This window comes from Mastigoproctus giganteus, chromosome 5 (assembly GCF_048544385.1).
Source record: "Mastigoproctus giganteus isolate SK-2022 chromosome 5, ASM4854438v1, whole genome shotgun sequence".
Classification (NCBI taxonomy): domain Eukaryota; kingdom Metazoa; phylum Arthropoda; class Arachnida; order Uropygi; family Thelyphonidae; genus Mastigoproctus; species Mastigoproctus giganteus.
The window spans coordinates 234,811,806-234,834,280 of record NC_143579.1 but is presented as its reverse complement, the minus strand read 5'-3'; the positions used below and the strand labels follow the sequence as shown (position 1 = coordinate 234,834,280).

Below are 22,475 nucleotides of genomic sequence, written 5' to 3'. Positions count from 1 at the left end.
ATATTCAGAACTTATTAGTGCAAGGCTAGATAGTGTAATATGTATCACTGCACTTAGGAATATATTAGATTAGTGTAGTAAACCGCACCCATTATCAATCCACTGCAGGATGGAAACCTTCTCAACGATTCATGTTGAAGGAAATGGACCATAATCTGCCACGCTGGTCCAGTGCGGGTTGGCAGATCAACCATATTTAGCAGTCAGGGGGTTGAACCCTGGTCTACTCAAAGAGCATGTGCTACTGCACTCCTGCTCCTGACCACTTGGCTACAGAGGCCTGTAGTATTGACAATTAATTAATTAATTAAATTTATTAATCTTATTAATTTTCATTGTTAATCAAGAATCTGTTACAGTGTAACAGATTCTTTCAGCTCCAAAAGGAAAAAAAAAAAATACTGCCTTAAAATGTTCCTTATTTACTGGATATTTGTGGGGCCATTAGAACTAACTATTGAAAGGGTCTTCTGTCAAAAAAATAAAAAAAAAAAATCTTCATTCTTGAACCACTAATGCAACTTTTCCAGAAGTGCATTATTTTGAAATCTAAAAAATTTTAAAATCTTCAACCTTTAATATAATTTCAGCTTTTAAATGGAATATTTTCACATATGTTACATTACCTGAACCACCTGGAACCCATTTCACTCCAATCCACCAGAGACCAAACATAGTTGAATGATGATAGCAATGCAGGAAAGTTAATTGGTTGTTTTTCTTACGCAAAATGAAAAACACAGTATCAGAAAATTCTATCAGTTTGGAGATATAGTACCACCAGAGGGCTTTGGCAATCTGAGAAATAAAAAAAAAAAAACATAATGCTTTGGTATATTAGCAAATTAAATTTATATTTTTTATTTATTAGCCAAACACTATCCATTACATTTTAAAATATTATAACTACTCTACTAGTTCACTTTTAACTGTGTCATCTGTTAATTCCAGTCAGCCCAATAATAATACCAAATATCAGCCTCACATTTCATACGTTTTGTTCACTTTTGACCAGGGTCAACAAACAGAAAGATATGCAAGGCATGAGCTAACCTTCATAAGAGAAGACATTTTGTACACTTTTTTTTTTTTTTTTTTTTGCTAATACAGCCAAAAGCCTGGTGTCTTATTCACATCTTTTGGCCCTTACTAATTACTAATACAAAAGATAAAAGAAAGGCACATAGCTAAAAAATGTTTAATTCATAATGACGCCTCTAATTTCTCTATTTCTTCATAGATGATTGTTTCACCTGCTCCTTTCTAGCCTCATTTTCAAACAGAGCACACAACAGCCATCACTCTTCTCATTTCTTATGAAGATCAGTGACCAACAATCACCACAACTATCTAAGCAATTCATGACATGCAAGCATGCTCAGAAAAAGGCCTCAAAAACGAACCCAAAATAGTTGGAATTTAATGGACTTTTATAATTGCTAACACACTTCATTTGATCGCTATCTGCAGGTGTTTATGCTTACCAGGGATATTATTTAGTTTGTAAATTTCCAGGGGTATTACATTAGTTTGTAAATTTCTTGTACTAAATTTAATGAGAGCTAATATGTAATAACTAACTATAATTTAATTATTGTACATTATTGTACTAATCTCATCATGCCCTGCAAAACCATCATAAACATAATACTTCATTTAATTATGGACATAATCATGGCCATACAGCATCAAAAGTAATGAAGTTTAGTAAATTGTCTATCTTATTTATTGTTTACATGAGCTTATTTTAAATTATAGTTTTTCCTTCAGAACCACAGCCTTTAATTTCTCATTAAAGTTAGATCACATCTGCATATTTTGGCCAACATGCATATGCTTCCACAAACAGGAGTGTAAGATTTGTAAGAGCCTGGATACAGATTAGGTAGGGAGCCACCTCATGTGTACAAAACTCCTCTTAATACTAGTGCACAAGAAATAATTTATTGCTTTTAGTAAATTTTATTTGAACATACAATTTTCAAATTGTGTGAAAATTGTATGTACAAACAGTAATTTAAGGCAAGAATATTTCAAAATACTATTTTTTATTAGTAACAGCAATATACAGGTATTCCCCAACTTATGTAAATTCGACTTGACGTAAGTTTTTGCTGGCTGGTGCAAACTGAAAAAAATGTGGAAACATATTTTGCATCCCGTAGGAATAAATATAGGTATTGTGAAACCAATAACACATTATTGTTGTTTTTTTTTTTTTGGTAATCCATTCCAAGAGCTCAGAAGTTAATTTTTGCTAAATAACTAAGCTCTCTAAAATGTCATTTTTATAATGTAAATTGTATTAGTTTTATGTAAATTTATGTCAAATAAGCACAACACAAAAATCACTTTTTACTAAAGGAAGCAAAAACAAAACACACACCCAACATGATACAAATGCTACTATTGGCTGAGAGGAAGGACTATGAGGTCCGGCCGGAGAATGCATTACACTTTCATAGTTATCATATGTTCCGTTATAAGAATCAGTTTTGAACGCCTTTGTGATATTTTTCTAAAGTACATTTCTGTCTGGAGGTCACGACCATGAAGCAATAAAAACTTTTTGCATTTCTGGTTTTTTGGACATTTCTGTTAGTGAAATCAATTATAAACCAGTATAAACTCATTCTTAATGCATTTGTGATAATACCGATAACTGGATTTGTGTGGGTTTTTAAGTTATTATGGTGAAATGTGTTTCCCCTTCACTGAAATCTTCAATCATATTAAAAACAAATTTTCAGAATCTTCTCTTAATTCCTATTTACTTATTACAATGATGAAGGGAAGTGACCAACAGAAACTGCAAGTGGTGGCAGTGTTAGGAAACAAAACAAAATTGATTTAGAAATGAAAATGATTATGAAGTAACAAGCAGGACAAAGTTTGTCATCTATTGCATGGGAATTAGGTCTCGCTGCTTCAACAATGAATACTATTTTAAAGGACAGTGCATGTATAAGAGAACATGTCAAAAGATCAATGTTTTTAAGGTCAACAGTGATCACAAAACAGCATTCAGGTGCTATATCGAATATGGAAAAGTTATTAATAATATGGATGGAAAATCAGATTCAGAGGCAAGTGCCCCTGAGTCTAATGGCCATTCAAGCAAAAAAAAGTATTTATGAAAATATTAAAGATTAGTATGACAAAACCCAAGCCAAGCAAGCAACGGGTGGTTAATAGGTTCAAGCATTGTGCTGGTTTCTACGTTAGAGTAAAATTTTTGTAATTTCATCAATTTTGAAATTTTTCCTGCACATGAGATAAATAAATTGAACAAATAATTCTGTTTACAAGTTCGTCGAATATTTCTTTTTTTGCTTCAAGCAAATTTAGTGCACATAGTTGCAAGTGCTGCATAAGCCGTTAGGGAATTTCCGGCTTATGTAAAAGTCGACTTACATAGAGTTCCGCGCATCACAACCCTCACATAAGTTGGGGAGTGGCTATATTTTTTATTTATGCACTAAATTTATTATGAATATTCATCACAATTTTAAGAAAAATCTAAATTTATATAAGTGAAGCAAACAAAAATAGATGATCACAAATCTACATATTACATGTAAATTTAATAATTATTAATTCACCATATAGGGTTTGATCAAAAATTTTGGAGAACACTGCAAAAAATTAATTTTATTCAGTGATTATTGTATACATTATTAATTTACAAACTAATGAGAGGAATTACCTCGATATAAGCATGCAGAAGCAGAAGTGTTCTGCATGCCTATATTGAGGTAATTCTTCTCATTAGTTTGTAAATTGATTAATAATATAGAACATAATGAGCCTTGATGCTCATTCATTCACTAATTATACTGGGGGTCCCCTGGTATCGAGTATTCATTATCCTAGTCCCCACAGTTACAAGGATTAATTTCTGAACCCGATACAAGCAATAAAAATAATGTGGGGATTTTTGAAAAAGTTTTAATATTCTATACAGTATAAAAATGATTAGAGAAGATTGGAAAGAAATTGTGTAGATTAACGAATAGCTCATGGGAAAGTTATACCCTGATGCTGTTCGTGAGTATGATGAATGTAATGTGACCAGGTTACAAGATGAAACTACAAGTCTTGCAAAAGAAGAGGGATTCCATGAAGTTGATGATGGGGATATTGCACAATTCCTTGAATAAAATCCAAAACCACTTACAAATGAGGAGCTAGCAGAATTAGACCAACTATTCACAGAAGAGGAAGCTGAAAATGATGTGATCAAATCACCAAAGGATTTGAAAATTAAAGAATTAAAGGAAGCCCTTGATAAAATTGGCCAAGCACTTGAATATTTTTGTGAGAACGACCCTCTTCACGATCATTCAGCAAAAAAGTTAAGTGCGAAGTTAAAGACAACTAAAGGATACGACACAATTTTATCTGAAAATATACAGCAAAAAAAAAGAGAGAAAACACAACTCTGGATTCATTATTTATTTGTAAAACTGAAAAATAGTTTTAACTTCAATAAACTTCAAAAAACTTTATCGTTCAACTTTTTTTTTTTTTTTTTTTTTGAACGAAGTTATCCATGTGTTGGACAAGTTTTTGCAGCTCCAACAAACACTTTTAAGTTTTTTTATAAATATTTAGCCATTTTATTAACTTAATTGTCACATTAATTTATTTTCCAGAAGTAGCTTTATAGTTCTAGTCACGCTCCACGGTTTAATTTGAATTTAGATAGTGATTTTGAAAGTTAATACTTAGGGTTCGTAGATTTTACTGTTCGTAACTTGCAACCATTGTTAAAGTATATTATGGAATATACGGAATACTTTAGCATATCTGCCAAACTTTATAGCATAAGGTTTAATGTAAAACTAGACAGCGTAATACATAGCACTGTCTTCGAAATCTTCTAGCTTAGTATAGTATTATCAATTAATCAGTAAAATTTATTAATCTTATTAAAATTCACTGTAAATTAAATTGTACTTAAACTGAATCATGACCCAGACTACAGCAGCAAAGCAACAGGCACAAAGTAGCAGGAGTGCTGTGGCTCGGACGAAAACTGAAGGGGTGATTCTCAAATGCATCACAGTCTAAAAAAAAATGTACAAAATGTGAATTTTCAGACCTATCTGGAATGGAACATGATCTAGTCAAGGAGGATCTCTTTGTGTGTGTTAGGTGCAAAGTGTTAAGAAATCAAGCATAAACTCAGCATTATCATTGGTGTCTGAGAGTTTGAGGTGTAGAGCAGATCCCCTCAAAGAAATTAATATGAGGGGCCCCATCAAGCTCTCAGCTGTCCAACTCAATGCCAGAGCTCACTCCTGTGCATCAGGCAACACAGCAGAAATCTTCAAGGCAGAATGCACTGGTCCCACAGGAGCTAGTTATTGTCAGTGACTCTATTGTCAGGAAGATGGGTAATATATTATGGAAAAAGGATAGGTGTTACAGGACCAGGGTATGTCTGCCAAGGGCAAAAGTTGATGACGTCGAAGAGCAGATATTATCTATTAAGGGTACAAAAGGTTGTTGTACACGTGAGCATTAAGAACCTTAAGAGTAAGATCTGCAGATTTACTTAACAAGTAGAGGTCAATGTTGGAAAGTCGCGAGTTAGGGTTAAATTTGAAAGTGTCTGCAATTCTGCCCAAACACTATAGGAGGAAGTACATAATCAATCAATTCGGCCCTGGAGAGATTGTGCAAGGCTCATGGGTAGAATTTTTTTCAGAGTGGTTTGTGCTTGCTAATAGGAGAGACTGTTTCTACAGGGATGGGATACACTTAAATAGAAAGGGTGTAAGAATATTTAATGATGCTATCGAGGCAGTATTAGGTGAGTTGGAAAACTGCAAGCTTGGGGGCAATTCACAGAATAAAAGGTCAACAGTAGCTGCAGGCAAGGCAAAAGTGATTCTTGCACTGCTCCTATTGGAATGAGCAGCAACCTAGAGAGCAAGTTGCTAGGGATTTCAAGAACTGCTGGGAGTCAGCATGGAACAGTAAATACATGGGCTGTGTTAGGGGAACTAAGAGTAAGAACAGGTGCATGTATACTTGCATGTACACCAATGCTAGAATTACAGTAAATAAATTTGATGAATTTGAAGTGCAGGTCAAGACATCAAAGCCAAATATTGTTGGGATATCAGATGCATGGTGTCACACAGATATAAGCAGTGCAGAATTGGAATTTGGGCAGTACAATGTATACAGAAAGGATAGAAAGGGAGGAGGGGTTACGCTGTTAGTTAAGAAACATATAAAATCTAAAGAAGTGTATAAAGTTGACATTGGTTGTTGTTGTTTGGTTTTTTAGGAGCATTAGCAACTAAGGCCATATTGCTCCGGGGATATGCGGTGGTCATTACGTGACCTTTCTGCATCTTCCATATTTGGTGATCACGGGCTCGAACCCCGGTCTAATCAAGAAGCATGTGCTACGCACTGCTGCTCCTGCCCACCTGGCTACGGAGGCGAATTGACATTGGTGAACAGTGCAATGTTGAGTCAGTTTGGTGTGACATAAGCACTGGGAAAGGGAAAATGAGAGTAGAAGTGTGTTATAGGCCTAATGACTCTGATGAGTACAATGAACAACTCAACAGAGAAATAGATTGGGCCAGTAAATCACAATGTCTTATACTGGAAAATTTTAACTTCCTAGATATTGACCGGAACTTGTGGTGGTTTGATACGTGAACAACAGCAATACTTTTCTGGATTTATTGGATGATTATTTTCTACAGCAGCATGTTCGAGAGGCAACCACAAGGAATAATTCTCTTGACCTGATTATCAGCAGTGATTATTCGAGTTTTAAGAATTTGCAGATAAAGGAACCACTAGGTGGCAGTGTTCACAGTGTACTGAGGTGGGATTTACTCAGAGGTAACTACCATCAAGGGTAAATGGAAGGGGGTTTGCTTTCGTAAAGGTGACTACAGTGGTCTCAGACAGTTTTTAAATTCTATACAGTGGGATCAACTAGTGATGTTACAAACAGCGAATTCTAAATGGAAAGCCTTCAAGAAATTAATTGTGGAAGGCTTTTCATACCAATTAAGAAATACTGTTCAAGATTTAGACCTAAATGTATGTAGAGCTAATGATGGCAAAGAAAAATACATGTGATGCATATAAATTATCGGGTGACACAGAAGCATATGGTGGATATAAGCAAGTCTGTAATCAAGTCACAAAAGAGGTTAAACAAGCGAAAGCTGATTACGAGAAATCCTTGGCAAAGGACGCAAAGAAATACAACAAGACTTCTTTACTTATGTAAACTCTAGAAGGAAGGGGATGAATCAGATTAGTCCACTTGATGTTGATGGTTTGACTGTTGATGATCCTGCTCAGATAGCTGATAAACTGAATGAGTATTTTGCATCTACATTCAGACATGAGGAATTCTGTAAGGAAGGAGACGACAAAAGTATACTGAACTCTAACAGGGAGAAAAATGATTTTATAATAAAGGAGGGCAAAGTGAAGGAAAAATTGTTGAAGTTAAACATAAAAAAGGCACCTGGGGTGGATGGAATCTATCGTTATATTGAAGGAGGCCACAAGGGAAGTAAGCGAATCCTTTACCCTTAATTATGAGAGCATCCTTAGATTCAGCGGAGGTCTCCATTGACTGGAGATGTGCAAAGGTATCGCCAATTCACAAAAGGGATTCAAAGGGTAACAAATAATTATAGACCTGTTAGTTTAACTTCTATTCTGGGGAAAATAATGGAGTCACTGGTTAAAGAAGCATTGTAAGATCATCTAGACAAGACTGCAGTAATAGTTCAGACACAGCATTGGTTTGTTAAGGGGAAGTCTTGTGTGACCAATTTGATTGGATAATATGATGTGGTCACAAAGGAACTGAATGCAAAAAATAATTTTGATATCATATACTTGGATTTCAGAAAAGCTTTTGATACTGTTGTACAAAAAGGAGCAGTGTGGCATTAAGGGAAAATTGCTACAATATATAAAGGGATGTTTGAGTTGGAGACGGCAGAGAGTAGTAATAAATGGACATTGCTGTACATGGGCTAATGTTATTAGTGGAGTCCCGCAGGGTTTGGTGCTGGGCTCAGTGTTGCTTTGTGTATTTATCAATGATATCGATGAAGGTATATCAGGCCTTAACGTCCAATTTTGCAGATGATACAAAGGTTGGCAGGGTTGTTAATGACAGTAAAGATAGTATGCTACTGCAATATGATCTAGAAATGTTAGTCAGATGGGCTGAAAAGTGGCAACTGAAGTTTAACATTGACAAATGCAAAGTACTGTATATGGGTAGCAGTAACCCAAGAAAAACATACCAACTGTGTGGTACTACTCTCAGGGAAGTGGAGAATGAAAAAGACCTGGGGGTAATTGTGCAGTCAGATATGAAGTTCTGAGACCGGCTGCCAGAGCAGGCCATGGAATCTTGTCAATGATATATAGGAATTTTGCTAGTAGGAATAAGGAGGTGATTATCCCCTTGTACAAGGCAATGGTCAGGACAAACCTTGAGTACTGCATACAGGTCTCATTTTAGTAAGAATGCAGAGTAGCTAGAACGAGTACAGAGAAGGGCAACAAGATTAGTGAGAGGAACAAAGGAGTGCTCTTATGAAGAAAAGTTTCTTCATCTTCTTTAATGCTGCCGAATGGCGTTTGCGACTTCGTTTTGATATTGTTCTCTGTCTAGCGCTGCGTGTAGAATTTGTGCTGTTGTCATGTGAAGCCAGGTGTTGATGTTATCTAGCCATGCCATTTTCGGTCTGCCTGGGCGTTTCTTGCCTTCGATCTTTCCCTCCAGGATGAGTGGTAGTAGGTGATATTTTTGTTGGTTCCTAGCGACGTGACCTAGGTATTTGCATTTCCTGCTGATGATGGTTTTGAGCAGGTCCCGTTCCGTGTGCATGTCCTGCAGGACCTGTGCGTTGGTTATCTTGGCTGTCCACGGAATTTTCAGCATTCTTCGGTAGAGCCACATTTCGAAGGCCTGGAGCTTTTTTGTAGTGGCTGATGTTAGAGTCCAGGTTTCTACACCGTAGAGCAGTATTGGCCAGATGTAGCATTTCAAAGAAAAGTTTAAGTTCTGCAAATTGCAGCATTTGGAGACTAGGTACCTAAGAGGTGATCTAATTGAGGTGTACAAGATGAATGGTTTGAGCAGGCTCAATGCTGATGGGATTCTTCTGCTTTTTCAGATTAAGAACCTGGGGGGGCGGGCGTAGATTGAAACTGAGGAAAGACAGTTATAGAATAGACGTGTGGAAGTTTACCTTTAGCCAGCAGGTAGTTGACTGCTGGAACAGACTTCCATATAGTGGAAGTTGATAGCTTAAATAAACTTAAGGCTAAAATAGAGAAACATTTAGAGTGACCAGATGGGTGAAATGGGAAGGTTTTTTTTTTTTTTTTATTTTGGCTGATGCTGTATATATGCTTGCTTTCTTGCATCATATGCCTCAACTAATGCTAATATTACAATAAAACATGTCAAATAAAATAATTGTTTCATTTCTTAGTTCGTTCAATCCATTTTTTTTTTTTACTAGGTACAATTGCATAATATTTTTTTTATTCTGAAAATTTGGTCCCTGTTTTAAGTGAAATTTTCTGGAACCCATTATTCTCAAATTAAAAGAAACCCCTGTACCTTAAAAAATATTCTTCAATACAACTGAAGAATTGTGCCTGTAACTGATCAAAACATTTTTTTGAAGTCTTCTTTTGTAAATACATTTAGGCAGCTATCATGTTTGACTGGAAATCATTATCCTTTTATACTGTTATCCTGTTTTTATTTTGGGAACAGCCAAGGGTTGCATGGTGCAAAATCAGGTAAATAAAACAGATGCAAAAAGAAGGGAATGTTTTTATTGTTACAATGGAGAACCCAAATTTTTTAATTTTCAGCACACATGGCAAATAAAAAAAAACAAGTCTTCACTCAAAGCAACTTTCCACTGGGCAGGAACATAAGTTAAAACTTGGTGCAGAGATGCACAAAAAAATGTCACTATTAGTCTGGCTCACAATCTTCTAGCTACTGCTATGCATTCAAGAATTATACAATCATTCACTACTTTTTTTTTTTTTTTTTTTAATCTAACCCTGCATGTATATAAAACAAAAACACACATACATAAATTAAAATAAACACACATCATTTAAAATCTCATCAAATTTACATAATCTTTAATTATGCTACCCACCACACAAATACGATGAAAAGTTTGCATGTCACACACAATAATGCTTGAGGAAAGCTTTTGATACTGTTGCACATGGAAGATTGCTGTACAAATTGAAGAGGTATGGCATTAAGGATAAGAGTTGCTACAATGGATAAAGGGATCATTGAGTGGGAGATGACAGAGAGTGGTAATCAATGGATACTGCTCTTCATGGACAAATGTTATTAGTGGAGTACCCCAGGGTTCAGTGCTGGGCCCATTGTTGTTTTGTGTACATCAATGATATTGATGATGGTATATCAAACTTAATGTCCAAGTTTGCAGACGATACAAAGGTTGGCACGGTTGTTAAGGACACTACTGACACTATGCTGCTGCAACACGATCTGGAAAGGTTGAGCAGATGGGCTGAGAGGTGGCAAATGAAGCTTAACATTGACAAATGTAAAGTACTACATATGGGAAACAGCAACCCCAGAGCAACGTATCAACTCTGTGGTACTACACTGACAGTGGTAGAGAATGAAAAGGATCTGGAGGTAATTGTGCAGGCAGATATGAAGTTCTCTGAGCAATGCAGATGGGCTGCAAGAGTAGCTCATGGTGTCTTGTCAATGATATACAGGAAGTTTTCTAGCAAGGATAAGGAGGTGATTATTCCCTTGTATAAGGCAATGGTCAGGCCACACCTTGAGTACTGTATACAGGTCTGGAGGCCTCATTTCAAGAAGGATGTAGAGCTGCTGGAACAAGTACAGAGAAGGGCAACAAGATTAGTGAATGGAACAAAGGGTTGTTCTTATGAAGAAAGGCTTAAGTTTTGCAAATTACAGTTTCTGCAGACTAGGCACCGGCGAGGTGATCTGATAAAGGTGTATAAAGCCTTGAATGGTTTGAGCATGCTCAATGCCGATTGGATTCTTCTTCTTGCTCAGAATAATCACCTGAGTGGGCATAAATTCAGATTGAGGAAAGACAGATGTAGGATAGATATGCGGAAATTTGCCTTTAGCCAGCAGGTAGTTGGTTGGTGGAACAGACTTCAATCCCTTGTTGTGGAAGTTGATAGTCTAAATAAATTTAAGGCTCAGCTGGACAGGTATTTCGAACGAACGGAGGGGTGAAATGGAAGTGGTTTTTTTTTTTTTTTTGGCTGATGCTGCATAAGCTCGCTTTCTTGCATCATATGCCTCTACTAATGCTAACTACGGCACATGCGCAGGTCGGGACATGGTATAAAAAACACCTGATACTGAGCTCCGTTAATCAGTGTTATTCTTGTTCTTCCGATGGGAAAGGCAACAGACTTAAGCGAATTTGACAAAGGCCAAATTGTAATCGCCAGATGACTGGGTCAGAGCATATCCGAAATAGCACAGCTGGTGGGATGCTCACGGTCAGCCATGGTTAGTACCTACTGAAAGTGGTCCGAAGAGGGGGAACCCACGAATCACTGGCGAGGTGTTGGACGACCACAGCTCACCAATGCTCAAGGTGAGCAAAAGCTCTCCTGGATGGTACGTGGCAACAGAAGAGCAACTGCGGCACAACTCACTGGTAATTGGAATGCTGGTGACGGGAGTAATATGTCACAACACACAGTACATCGAACCCTGCTGAAAATGGGGCTGTGTAGCTGCAGGCCACTAACTTGGTTAGCATGGGCATTTGGAATGCAACAGGGCCTACAATGGGCATACGAGCATCGAAACTGGACCTTGAGAGATTGGAAGAAAGTCGTCTGGTCTGATGAATCACGTTTCTTGTTGCACCATGTGCCAATACGTCTGCATTGTTTACCTGTGGAAGTGATGCCACCTGGATCTGGATGCACCGTGGGACGAGAACAAGCTGATGGCAGTGGTGTCATGCTTTTTTGGCAATGTTCTGCTGGGATACCCTGGGTCCAGTAATCAATGTGCTGGGCACTCTGACATCTACCACCTACCTAAACATCATTGCTGACCAGGTACACCCTTTTCATGGCAACAATATTCTCCTCTGGCGGTGCCGTCTTTCAGCAGAATAATGCGCCATGCCACACCATCCAGATTGTTCAACACTGTTTCACGGAACATGAGTAACACTTCCAGATATTGCCCTTTCCCCTGACCTCCAAATTCCTCAAAACAGCAACTCTGATCTGTGGTGTCTCAACCACAGACCTTACAGGAGTTAAAGGATCTGCTGGTTACATGTTGGTACCAGATACCACAAGACACATTTAGAAATCTTGTAGCATCCATGCCTCTCAGGGTAAGAGCTGTTTTGGCTGCACATGGTGGACCAACATCATATTAAGTAGGTGATCATAATGTTTTGGCTCATCGGTGTATGACGTACCTTGCACTTGACAATATTAACCTTCAAATGCCACTTCCCAGCCCATCTGCAAATTTGTCTAGATCTTGTTAAAATAGTATACCCTAATTACCATGATTAACCACCCTGCCAACCTTTGTGTCATCTGCAAACTTAGACATTAAGGCTGATATGCCTTCATCGATATCATTATTGATGAATTATTAATTAAGGGCACATTTGTTTTATGAATACCCTTTACTTTGGTGTGTCATTTTCTCTACCTGCCCTGCATGCCATGATGGGAAGGTTGCTATAAAGATATTCTCTCTCTCAATAAGCTGAGCCTTGAATACTGGGAAACTTCACTAATAATATTATTTCAAGATGAGCAGTTTCCACTGAGAGCCATTCTGTCTTCACCAATTCATAGCAACAACTTAATGTTTCCCTTAAATGTTAATTAAGGGAAAGTTGCTGCTATGAATTATAATATTAATGTTAATGTTAAATATTAATCATTAACATTTAATCTCTTCATTTCTAGTAGACTAATGCAACTGAACCACTTCCTTCTAATGTTTACATAAGTAAAGAAGTCTTTGTTGTTTTTCTTTGCCAGAGACTTCCCATAATTTGCCTTAATCTACCTAATCTACCTCCTTTGTGACTTGACTGCAGACTAGTTTATATTTACTGTAGGCATCTGTGTATTCTGATAATTTATACACATTACATGCATTTTTCCTCACTGCCACAAGTCTCATCAATTCAGTGACATCCATTTAGGTTTATGCCTTGAACTGCATTTCTTAGTTGGCATAAAAACCCTAGTAACTTATATGATAACATCCCTCTTGAATGCTTCCTATTTAAAATTTGCTGTTGGTAAATTCATCATTTGGTCCCACTATGTAGATAAGAACTCTGAGAACACTGTAGATACTTTTATGAAATCAAAAGCCCTTTCCCTTGCCTTTAACAGTAGCTATATCTAAGTAAATTCCACATCAATACATTAGGATCACTACCACCTAGTGGGTCTTTTATCTGCAGATTCTTAATGCAAGAAGGGTCACTGCTCCCAATCAGACCAAGAGTATTGCTTTCTCTTGTTCTCTACTATGTGCTAATATAGGAAACAGTCATCCAATAAATCCACAAAATCTTGCTAACATGTGAGGGATCAACCCACAAGGTCTGGTCAGTATCTGAAAGTTAAAGTTCCCCATTATAATACATTCTCATTTATTGGCCCACTCTATATGTTTGTGCAGGCGTTCATTATACTCATAACATTCATTAGGTCTATAACACAATGCTACCCTCATTTTGATTTTCCCAGTGCTTGTCACACCAAACTGACTCAACACTGCACTGGATATTTATGTCCACTGGATACAGTGCCTTATGGATATTCCCATAGTGTCTGCATTTGATGATTTGATCAGCACTTCAAATTCATCAAATTTATTTACTGAACTCCTTAGCATTAGTGTAAATAAAAGTATACCTGTAACTGTTTTTACTCTTAATAATCCTAATACAGCCCATGTATTAGGATTACTAAGGCTGCTGCATGTTCCAACAAGAGCAGTACAAGAATCGCTTTCAACTCCGCTTGTGGCTAATGTTATTCTATTAGTTTGGGTATCCCCCCCCCTCCAAATCTAGCAGTTTTTCAACACACCTAACACAGCATTGGCAAATATTCTTGCACCCACCCCTTTCATTTAGTGTATCCCGTACTTATAAAAATCAGTCTCTTATAACAAGCTCACACCATGCTGAAAACAATTCTACTCCATGAGCCTTACACAGTCTCTACAGGACCAAACTGATTGACAAGACTTATGTCTGGACAGGATTGCAAACACTTTCTCAATGCTAACTCGTGAATTTTTCTCAATACTGCTCCGTACTTGTTAAAGATAAGTAAATCATTGCAAGATATACTCTCCACAAAGATATCAGTTTAACAGTAATATGATTTAAAAAAAAATTAAGATCATGTTTCTTCTTAATATTAGATGTCTTATGTGAAAACATAGTGGCGAGTATTAACACATGATTGGTGAGGCAGTTATGCCTTGCCACTCATTAACTAGCATTCTTATTCTTTCAGATGAAATATCTATTTATTTATTTCATTAATTCTATCCATGCTTTTATTCACTAGTCATATTAACAACAAAATTCATCCACCATTTTAATATGGATATCCACATATATACAGACTTAAACTTATATTTTGTTTTAAAGACATTATACAAACAAATGTGTAAACATGACATTTTTGTATTTTGATTATACAGTTCATAAAATACTGAAATAAGTCACACTGAAATAAAATAAATCATAATTAGAATCACAAATCACACTAAAACACCAAATTAAGTCACTGTTTAAAAGTAAAATCCCTATAACTAATGTGTATTTATGCTGCTAGTACAAATGCTCAAACCCAGTTTGAGCATTTCTACTAATACTGTTTAATAAACATTTATGTTGAATGTCACAAACCTTTAGAAAGTATTACTCATTATGTCATAGACCAGTTAAGGTCTTTCAGATCAAAGCAGCTATGGCACCCTCTAAGAAAATAAAAGAAAAATTAAAATGATAAAAAAAAAAAAGCTTAAAAGAAAAAGAAAAGAAAAAAATCATAAAGAAAATAAGTATGCTAAGCAAAAATTAATCAAAAAATTCTACACAAAATAAAAAATAAAATTAATCTGTTATTACTGTGTGTAATCACCATACACAATAATAACTTTTGAAACCTCGACTTCTTATACGACTTGAGAGGCATATCAAAACAAACGAATTGAGCAAAATCACGTAAATAAACACTTATACTAAGTAACTGATAAAAAAGGGGGGGGGGCTATTTTATTACTCTGGCTGGTAGAAACTCTAGAAAGACAAGACATGCTCCATTATTAAATCATAATATTATATTATGATTATTGCAATCTTGCAGATGTCAAAGTTTTTGTGTGAAAACTGAAAATTAAAACATGGCAGCTATATGAACAGTGCCACCACTTAACATGAGGTTTAACACAGTGACTACTAAATATAGTGATGTTTTTGTATTCTCTCTATATTGTGTACTCCTCTGATGTTATGTGGTCATCACAGCAGATAAATGGAAATTTTTTATATATTTCTGCTGGAGCTAAAAGGATTATAGTATTAACAACTAGTCACTGCACTTTATGTAGTGTAGGGCAAGGCAAGATCCAAATTGGGCATAAATCAAGGAAACACTCAAAAACTTTATTTGTGTTTCTTAAGTTGTCAAAATAATACTCAACCTCTTCTCAAGTGCATGTTACAAGGGTACGTGACAATTCAGCGATGGTAAACTCAGCAACAAAAATTATTTTGAAAAGAAAATTATATACATATTTTCATTTAGAGTTATAAATTTATTAATGGAAATTTGTTAAGTCAAATATTTTAGGTGCAATATGTTATTTATTAAAATACACGTTTATTAGAAGAGAATTTATTCTGTAGTTAAGTATATATCTTTGAATTTTTTTAATAATCCTAGAAAATAAACTATAAAACTACAAATCCTTTACTTTTTTAATCCATATTGTAGTTGTAAGATATACCACTAAGATATTCTGTAATACTTCGCCGATTATAGTTAATTGATCTTATTTAAAATTCTGTGGTCAGCTTCTTCATAGCGTGTTTTTTCCGCGGATGTTCATGGCCGGCAGTAATTCTTTTGAAATCTATATCATAAGTTGTTTGAACATTCCTTAACTTATCTATAAAAATCCACAAAGCAGAGTGAGCAATACTGCTACCAAGGACTAACTTTAGTTTGCGATGGCAAGCTTCAGCAAAATTGTTTGTTCTATTGTTTTCACTTAATGTTCTCTGGTATACAGATCAAATATTAGAGAGAAATATTACTGCAGCTCTGGTACCAGAGCTGCAGTTTCTGAGACATCCTATATACGTATTGGTAAACCATTCTAAAATTGGTTTAAACTCTTCTGGTAAATAATTTTCTAGACTGGTAATTGCATGAATGTAGGCAAACAGCCCAGCCTAATAAACTATATTATTAATTTCACGTGGTGTAAGAGTGGTATTAATATAATAATAACCTTGTTGGAAAACAACCACGTAGCGGTTGTTTTCCAATAAGGTTATTGTTTATTGTTCTCTATAGTTTTCCAATAAGGAAAACTATAGAGAACAGGATTTTTTACTCAGAAAGTGTCTATAGTCGGTAATTTCTCTCTCTCATTCATATTTTTTTACGTTAAAAATTTAATGAAGCACTGGTATTTAAAATATCTCATTAACATTGAGTATAAATAGTTAATAAACTATTTAATAACGTCACTGGGGCGTTTACGTATTAATAGCAATCATAATCACAAGAAAATATTGATTATTCATGAGAAATTTAATAGAAATGTTTTTATTATAATTTTTGTCGCAGAGGTTACCATCGCCGAGTTGACCGTGTCCGATGTTACACCAGTCACCACATGTTATGTAGTGTTATTCGGTGACATTTCCTACCAGCTAAAGTAACTCAAAAATCACAAATTAACATTTTCAAAAAACAAAAAAAAAAAAAAAAAACTTTAAATGATAACCAACGTATTTTGGTCCCCTGAACTTTGAATTAATCGGGTTTTATTGTATTTGGAATCAGACATTTAAGCCATTAACCTCATTCCTTCTTGCTTTAACAAAAAAAAAAAAAAAAACTCTTTCCACATCACTCCATAAATTTGTCTAGTTCCTTAAAATTATTCAAACTATCCACTTCCAGAACATCAGATGGAAGTTGGTTCCAACAATCAGCTACCCACTGGCCGAAGACACATTTCCACACATCTATCCTGAAACCAATTTTTACTCAATTTAAATTTATGTCCCCGTGTATGAGTATGTCATCCAAAATATTTATTCGAGTCCCAATTTATTCGGGATGCTTAAATTATCCACATAATATTCAACATCTCCCAAAGCACAAGTTTTCAGATATTATAACACTATCATCATCACTAAAGACCTTTTCCAACTACAGCATATCTACTTAATTCAATATTGAAATTTCCAAAATGTGATGTATTTTGAAGTTAACGGCCATTCCCTGACTAATGATATAGGATTATCAACATTTTGGTATGGATTTTTTAAAATAGATCCACAATGAAATTTGAAGTCTGAATTGGGTTTTGTGAATTGTGAAAAGACTGCCAAAGCTAACTACAATAAAGTTAGTATCAATAAACAGCATATGGCATTAACCTCATTAAAATCTATTTTAATCGGGTTTTATTGTATTTGGAATCAGACATTTAAGTCGTTAACCTCATTCCTTCTTGCTTTAGCAACAAAATAGCTTTTAAGCTATTTCCTCTTTAACACCACAATCTCCTATATCTTTTCTTACTACCTCATATCACATCCCATCCTCCTTTGGTCTCTCTCTCTCTCTCTCTCTCTCTCTCTCTCTCTCTCTCTCTCTCTCTCTCTCTCTCTCTCTCTCTCTCTCTCTCTCTCTCTCACCCTGCATTGTTACTGTTTTATTTCACTTTCAGATGCCTGCTACTGCTAGACCATCACATAACTACTCCAGTAACTTTTCTACAACCAAAGCCATCCCATAGATTTCCCCTAAAATATTCATTCTGAATTTATCCTTTCCTTTCACACCAGCTGTATGCCTCTCATATGAACCTAACATGTACTTGTTTCTGTTCTTTATTACTAAACACTCTGCATTATGCAGTACAGCTGTAATTACAACTAATTAATAAAAAATAAGCCCTCAATTATCATCAGTACCCATTCCATCAACAAAATATCCCATTATTCTGTCTCCACTTCATCTATCCAGACCTAATTCTGCTTGTTACTTCCTCGTTGATTTCCCCATTCAGTTGAACAACTAATTCAAAATATCTAAATTTTTACCTTTGTCCTAGTATTCTATTCTATTATAATTCACACCTAAATATACTCTGCACCTTACCCTTTATTAAAATCACATTCAGATATTGTTTTGGTTTTATTAATTCTCAATGCCACTGTCGTAGGCCCTTTACAAAATACATAGCTTTGAGTTTTTCTCAGGTTTGGTCAAGTCAATTAATGCTATATATCATTTGGAAACATGACGTATACCATGGTATCTCCTCCTGTACATTTTTTGTAAGTTCTACCAAAATGAAGAAAAGTAGATTCAAAGTAGAACCTTGGCTTAAGGGTACTTTCAATGTAAATTGGGCCTGACGTAGCCCAGTGGTCATGAGCGAGAGTGCATAGCACGTGTTCCTTGAGTGGACCAGGGCAAGCCCGTGACTACTAAATACGATAAATATTTGTATTGACGATTTATTGTAAACTCTACTGACTTGGTTGTTGTGCCGGAGTATAAACAGAAAATTTAATTTTTTAAATGTGAGAGTAGCCAAATCAATTCTTCACACTGGTTTCTTCTCCTTGTACATATCCCAAATAATTCTATTAAAGTCCTAATGTACTTAGAAGAATTATTCAAAGCCCTTTCATAAGTTTTCTCTAGATCAATAAAAGCAGCAGACTGTTTATTTTCTAACTGTATTAAGCTGAAAATGTCTTCTACTATTGGCCATCAGATGGAGATAATCGTGACAATCAACGTGACAACTGACTGTCAGAAATCTCCATCTCTTGTCTTATTCTTTGTTCTGTTATTCTGTCCCAAAATCTCATACTACTGCTTATAAGTTTTGTACTCCTATAAATAGCACAGTTCTATATAATGTCTTATGAAACAACAGGAATTACCTTTATTTTAGATATAGGAAGCTTCTTTTCCGACCAACTCTCCTGGTCCAATGTGCTAATAATTCTTTGGGAAGGCAATATCAATTTTACAAAACATGTGGGACATCTTCCCCACTATCAGAACCGTAGTGTTCAGACCCCTCGGATCTCAACCTTGAGTGCTCGAGACTTCAGTCTTCAAACACTATACCTCTGGCAGCAAGGAAACCATTACGTGCATTGAAACGTAATGGTTTAACAGGAATAGAGCAACTCACAGAATTGTGAGTTGCTCTATTCCTGTGAACATGACGCCCCAAAAAGTTCTAGTCCAATTTAAGGAATATAGAGAATAATACCCCCCCCCCCAATATTAAACTTTTTTAGACCCCTAAATTTAACTCTAATGTCAAGCTACTGGACCGAAGAAAATAATCGGTCCATATTTATTAAGCGGTTTAGACCTTCAAAATTTAATTTTATGTCAATCCACGTAACGGTTTCCTTGCTGCCAGAAGTATGGTGTTTGAAGACAGAAGTCTTGAGCGCTCAAGGTTGAGACTGAGGAGCCTGAACACTATGGTTCTGACAGTGGGGAAGATGTCCCACATGTTTTGTAAAATTGATATCGCCTTCCCAAAGAATTATTAGCACTTTGGACCAGGAGAGTTGGTTGGAAAAGAAGCTTCCTATATCTAAAATAAAGGAAATTCCTGTTGTTTCATAATATAATAGAATATAGGAATTATCGAGCACTTAATACCTCTCTATTATCAAATCTATATAATGTCTGCATGTTATAGATGGATAAGCAACTTTAAGCATCTGAAATTCTGCCCTCAACAATTGCCTTATAGGAAAAACTCATTGGTCACCTAATTCTTATCTCTCGAAGCTTCTTCCTTGCTTCCACCAGTACATTCATCATTTTTAGCATTAGCATTAGTAGAGGCATACGATGCAAGAAAGCAAGCTTATGCAGCATCAGCCAAAAAAAAAAAAAAAAAAAACCTCCCATTTCACCCCTCCATTTGATCCAAATACCTGTCTAGCTCAGCCTTACATTTATTTAGTCTATCAACTTCCACAACAAAGCATGGAAGTATGTTCCACCAACCAACTACCTGCTGGCTAAAGGCAAACTTCTGCACATCTATCCTACATCTATCTTTCCTCAATATGAATTTATGCCGACTCAGGTGATTATTCTGAGCAAGAGGAAGAATCCCATCAGCAGTGAGCATGCTCAAACCATTCAAGGCTTTATACACCTCAATCAGATCACCTCGCAGGTGCCTAGTCTCCAGACACTGTAATTTGCAAAACTTAAGCCTTTCTTCATAAGAGCAACCCTTTGTTCCATTTGCTAATCTTGTTGCCCTTCTCTGTACCCGTTCCAACAGCTCTACATCCTTCTTAAAATGAGGCCTCCAGACCTGTATACAGTACTCAAGGTGTGGCCTGACCATTGCCTTATACAAAGGGATAATCACCTCCTTATCCCTGCTAGAAAAATTCCTATATATCATTGACAATACACAATGAGCTACTCTTGCAGCCCGTCTGCACTGCTCAGAGAACTTCATATCTGCCTGTACAACCACCCCCAGGTCCCTTTCATTCTCTACCGCTGTCAGTGTAGTACCACAGAGTTGATACGTTGCTCTGGGGTCGCTGTTTCCCACATGTAGTATTATACATTTGTCAATGTTAAACATCATTTGCCACCTCTCAGTCCATCTGCTCAACTTTTCTAGATACTGTTGCAGCAGCATACTGTCATTAGTGTCCTTAACAAACCTACCAACCTTCGTATCATCTGCAAACTTGGACATTAAGCTTGATATACCATCATCAATATCATTTATAAATATAGAAAACAATAAAGGACCCAACACTGAACCCTGAGGGACTTCACTAATAACATTAGTCCAAGATGAGCAGTGTACACTGATTATCACTTTGTCTTCTCCCACTCAACCATCCCTTTATGCATAGCAGCAATTTGCCTCCAATGCCACACTGCTCAAATTTGTTCAGCAGTCTTTCATGTGCAACAGTATCAAAAATCTTTCTAAGATCCAAATATATGATATCAAAGTTATTCCCTGCATTCAGTTCCTTTGTGACGACATCATAGCATCGAATCAAATTGGTCAGGCAATACTTTCCCTTAACAAAACCAAGCTGTCAAAACTAGACAAAACTGGTCTTGTCTAGATGATCCTACAGTACTTCTCCTAGATGATCCTACAGTACTACAGTGCCTCCATTAAATTTTCCTGGAAAACAGAAGTTAAACTAACAGATATATAATTACTTGTTTCGCCCTTTGATCATCCTTTCTGAATTAGTATTAGTAGAGGCATATGATGCAAGAAAGCAAGCTTATGCAGCATCAGCCAGAAAAAAAAAAAAAAAAAACTTCCACTTCACCCCTCTGTTCGTTTGAAATACCTGTCCAGCTGAGCCTTAAATTTATTTAGGCTATCAACTTCCACATCAAAGGAAGGAAGTCTGTTCCACCAACCAACTACCCGCTGGCTAAAGGCAAATTTTCGCACATCTATCCTACATCTGTCTTTCCTCAATTTGAATTTATGCCCTCTCAGGTGATTATTCTGAGCAAGAGGCAGAATCCCATCAGCATTGAGCATGCTCAAACCATTCAAGGCTTTATACACCTCTATCAGATCACCTCGCCGGTGCCTAGTCTCCAGACACTGTAATTTGCAAAACTTAAGCCTTTCTTCGTAAGAGCAACCCTTTCTTCATAAGAGCAACCCTTTGTTCCATTCACTAACCTTGTTGCCCTTCTCTGTACTCATTCCAGCAGCTCTACATCCTTCTTGAAATGAGGCCTCCAGACCTGTATACAGTACTCAAGGTGTGGCCTGACCATTGCCTTATACAAGGGAATAATCACCTCCTTATCCCTGCTAGAAAAATTCTTGTATATCATTGATAAGACACCATGAGCTACTCTTGCAGCCCGTCTGAACTGCTCAGAGAACTTCATATCTGCCTGCACAATTACCCCCAGGTCCTTTTCATTCTCTACCACTGTCAGTGTAGTACTACAGAGTTGATACATTGCTCTGGGGTTGCTGTTTCCCATATGTAGTACTTTACATTTGTCAATGTTAAACTTCGTTTGCCACCTCTCAGCTCATCTGCTCAACCTTTTCAGATCCT

At 36.3% G+C, this 22,475-nt stretch overlaps 1 protein-coding gene across 1 annotated transcript in view; it reads right to left on the bottom strand.

Annotated features, from left to right (window-relative positions):
* Window positions 1-22,475, bottom strand: part of LOC150086294 (very long chain fatty acid elongase 4-like) — a 70,453-nt gene that overhangs the window by 28,075 nt on the left and 19,903 nt on the right. The window contains exon 4 of the mRNA XM_090374854.1: window positions 627-798. Coding sequence (XP_090230980.1) covers window positions 627-798 — 172 coding nt within the window. The remainder of the gene's footprint in view (window positions 1-626; window positions 799-22,475) is intronic.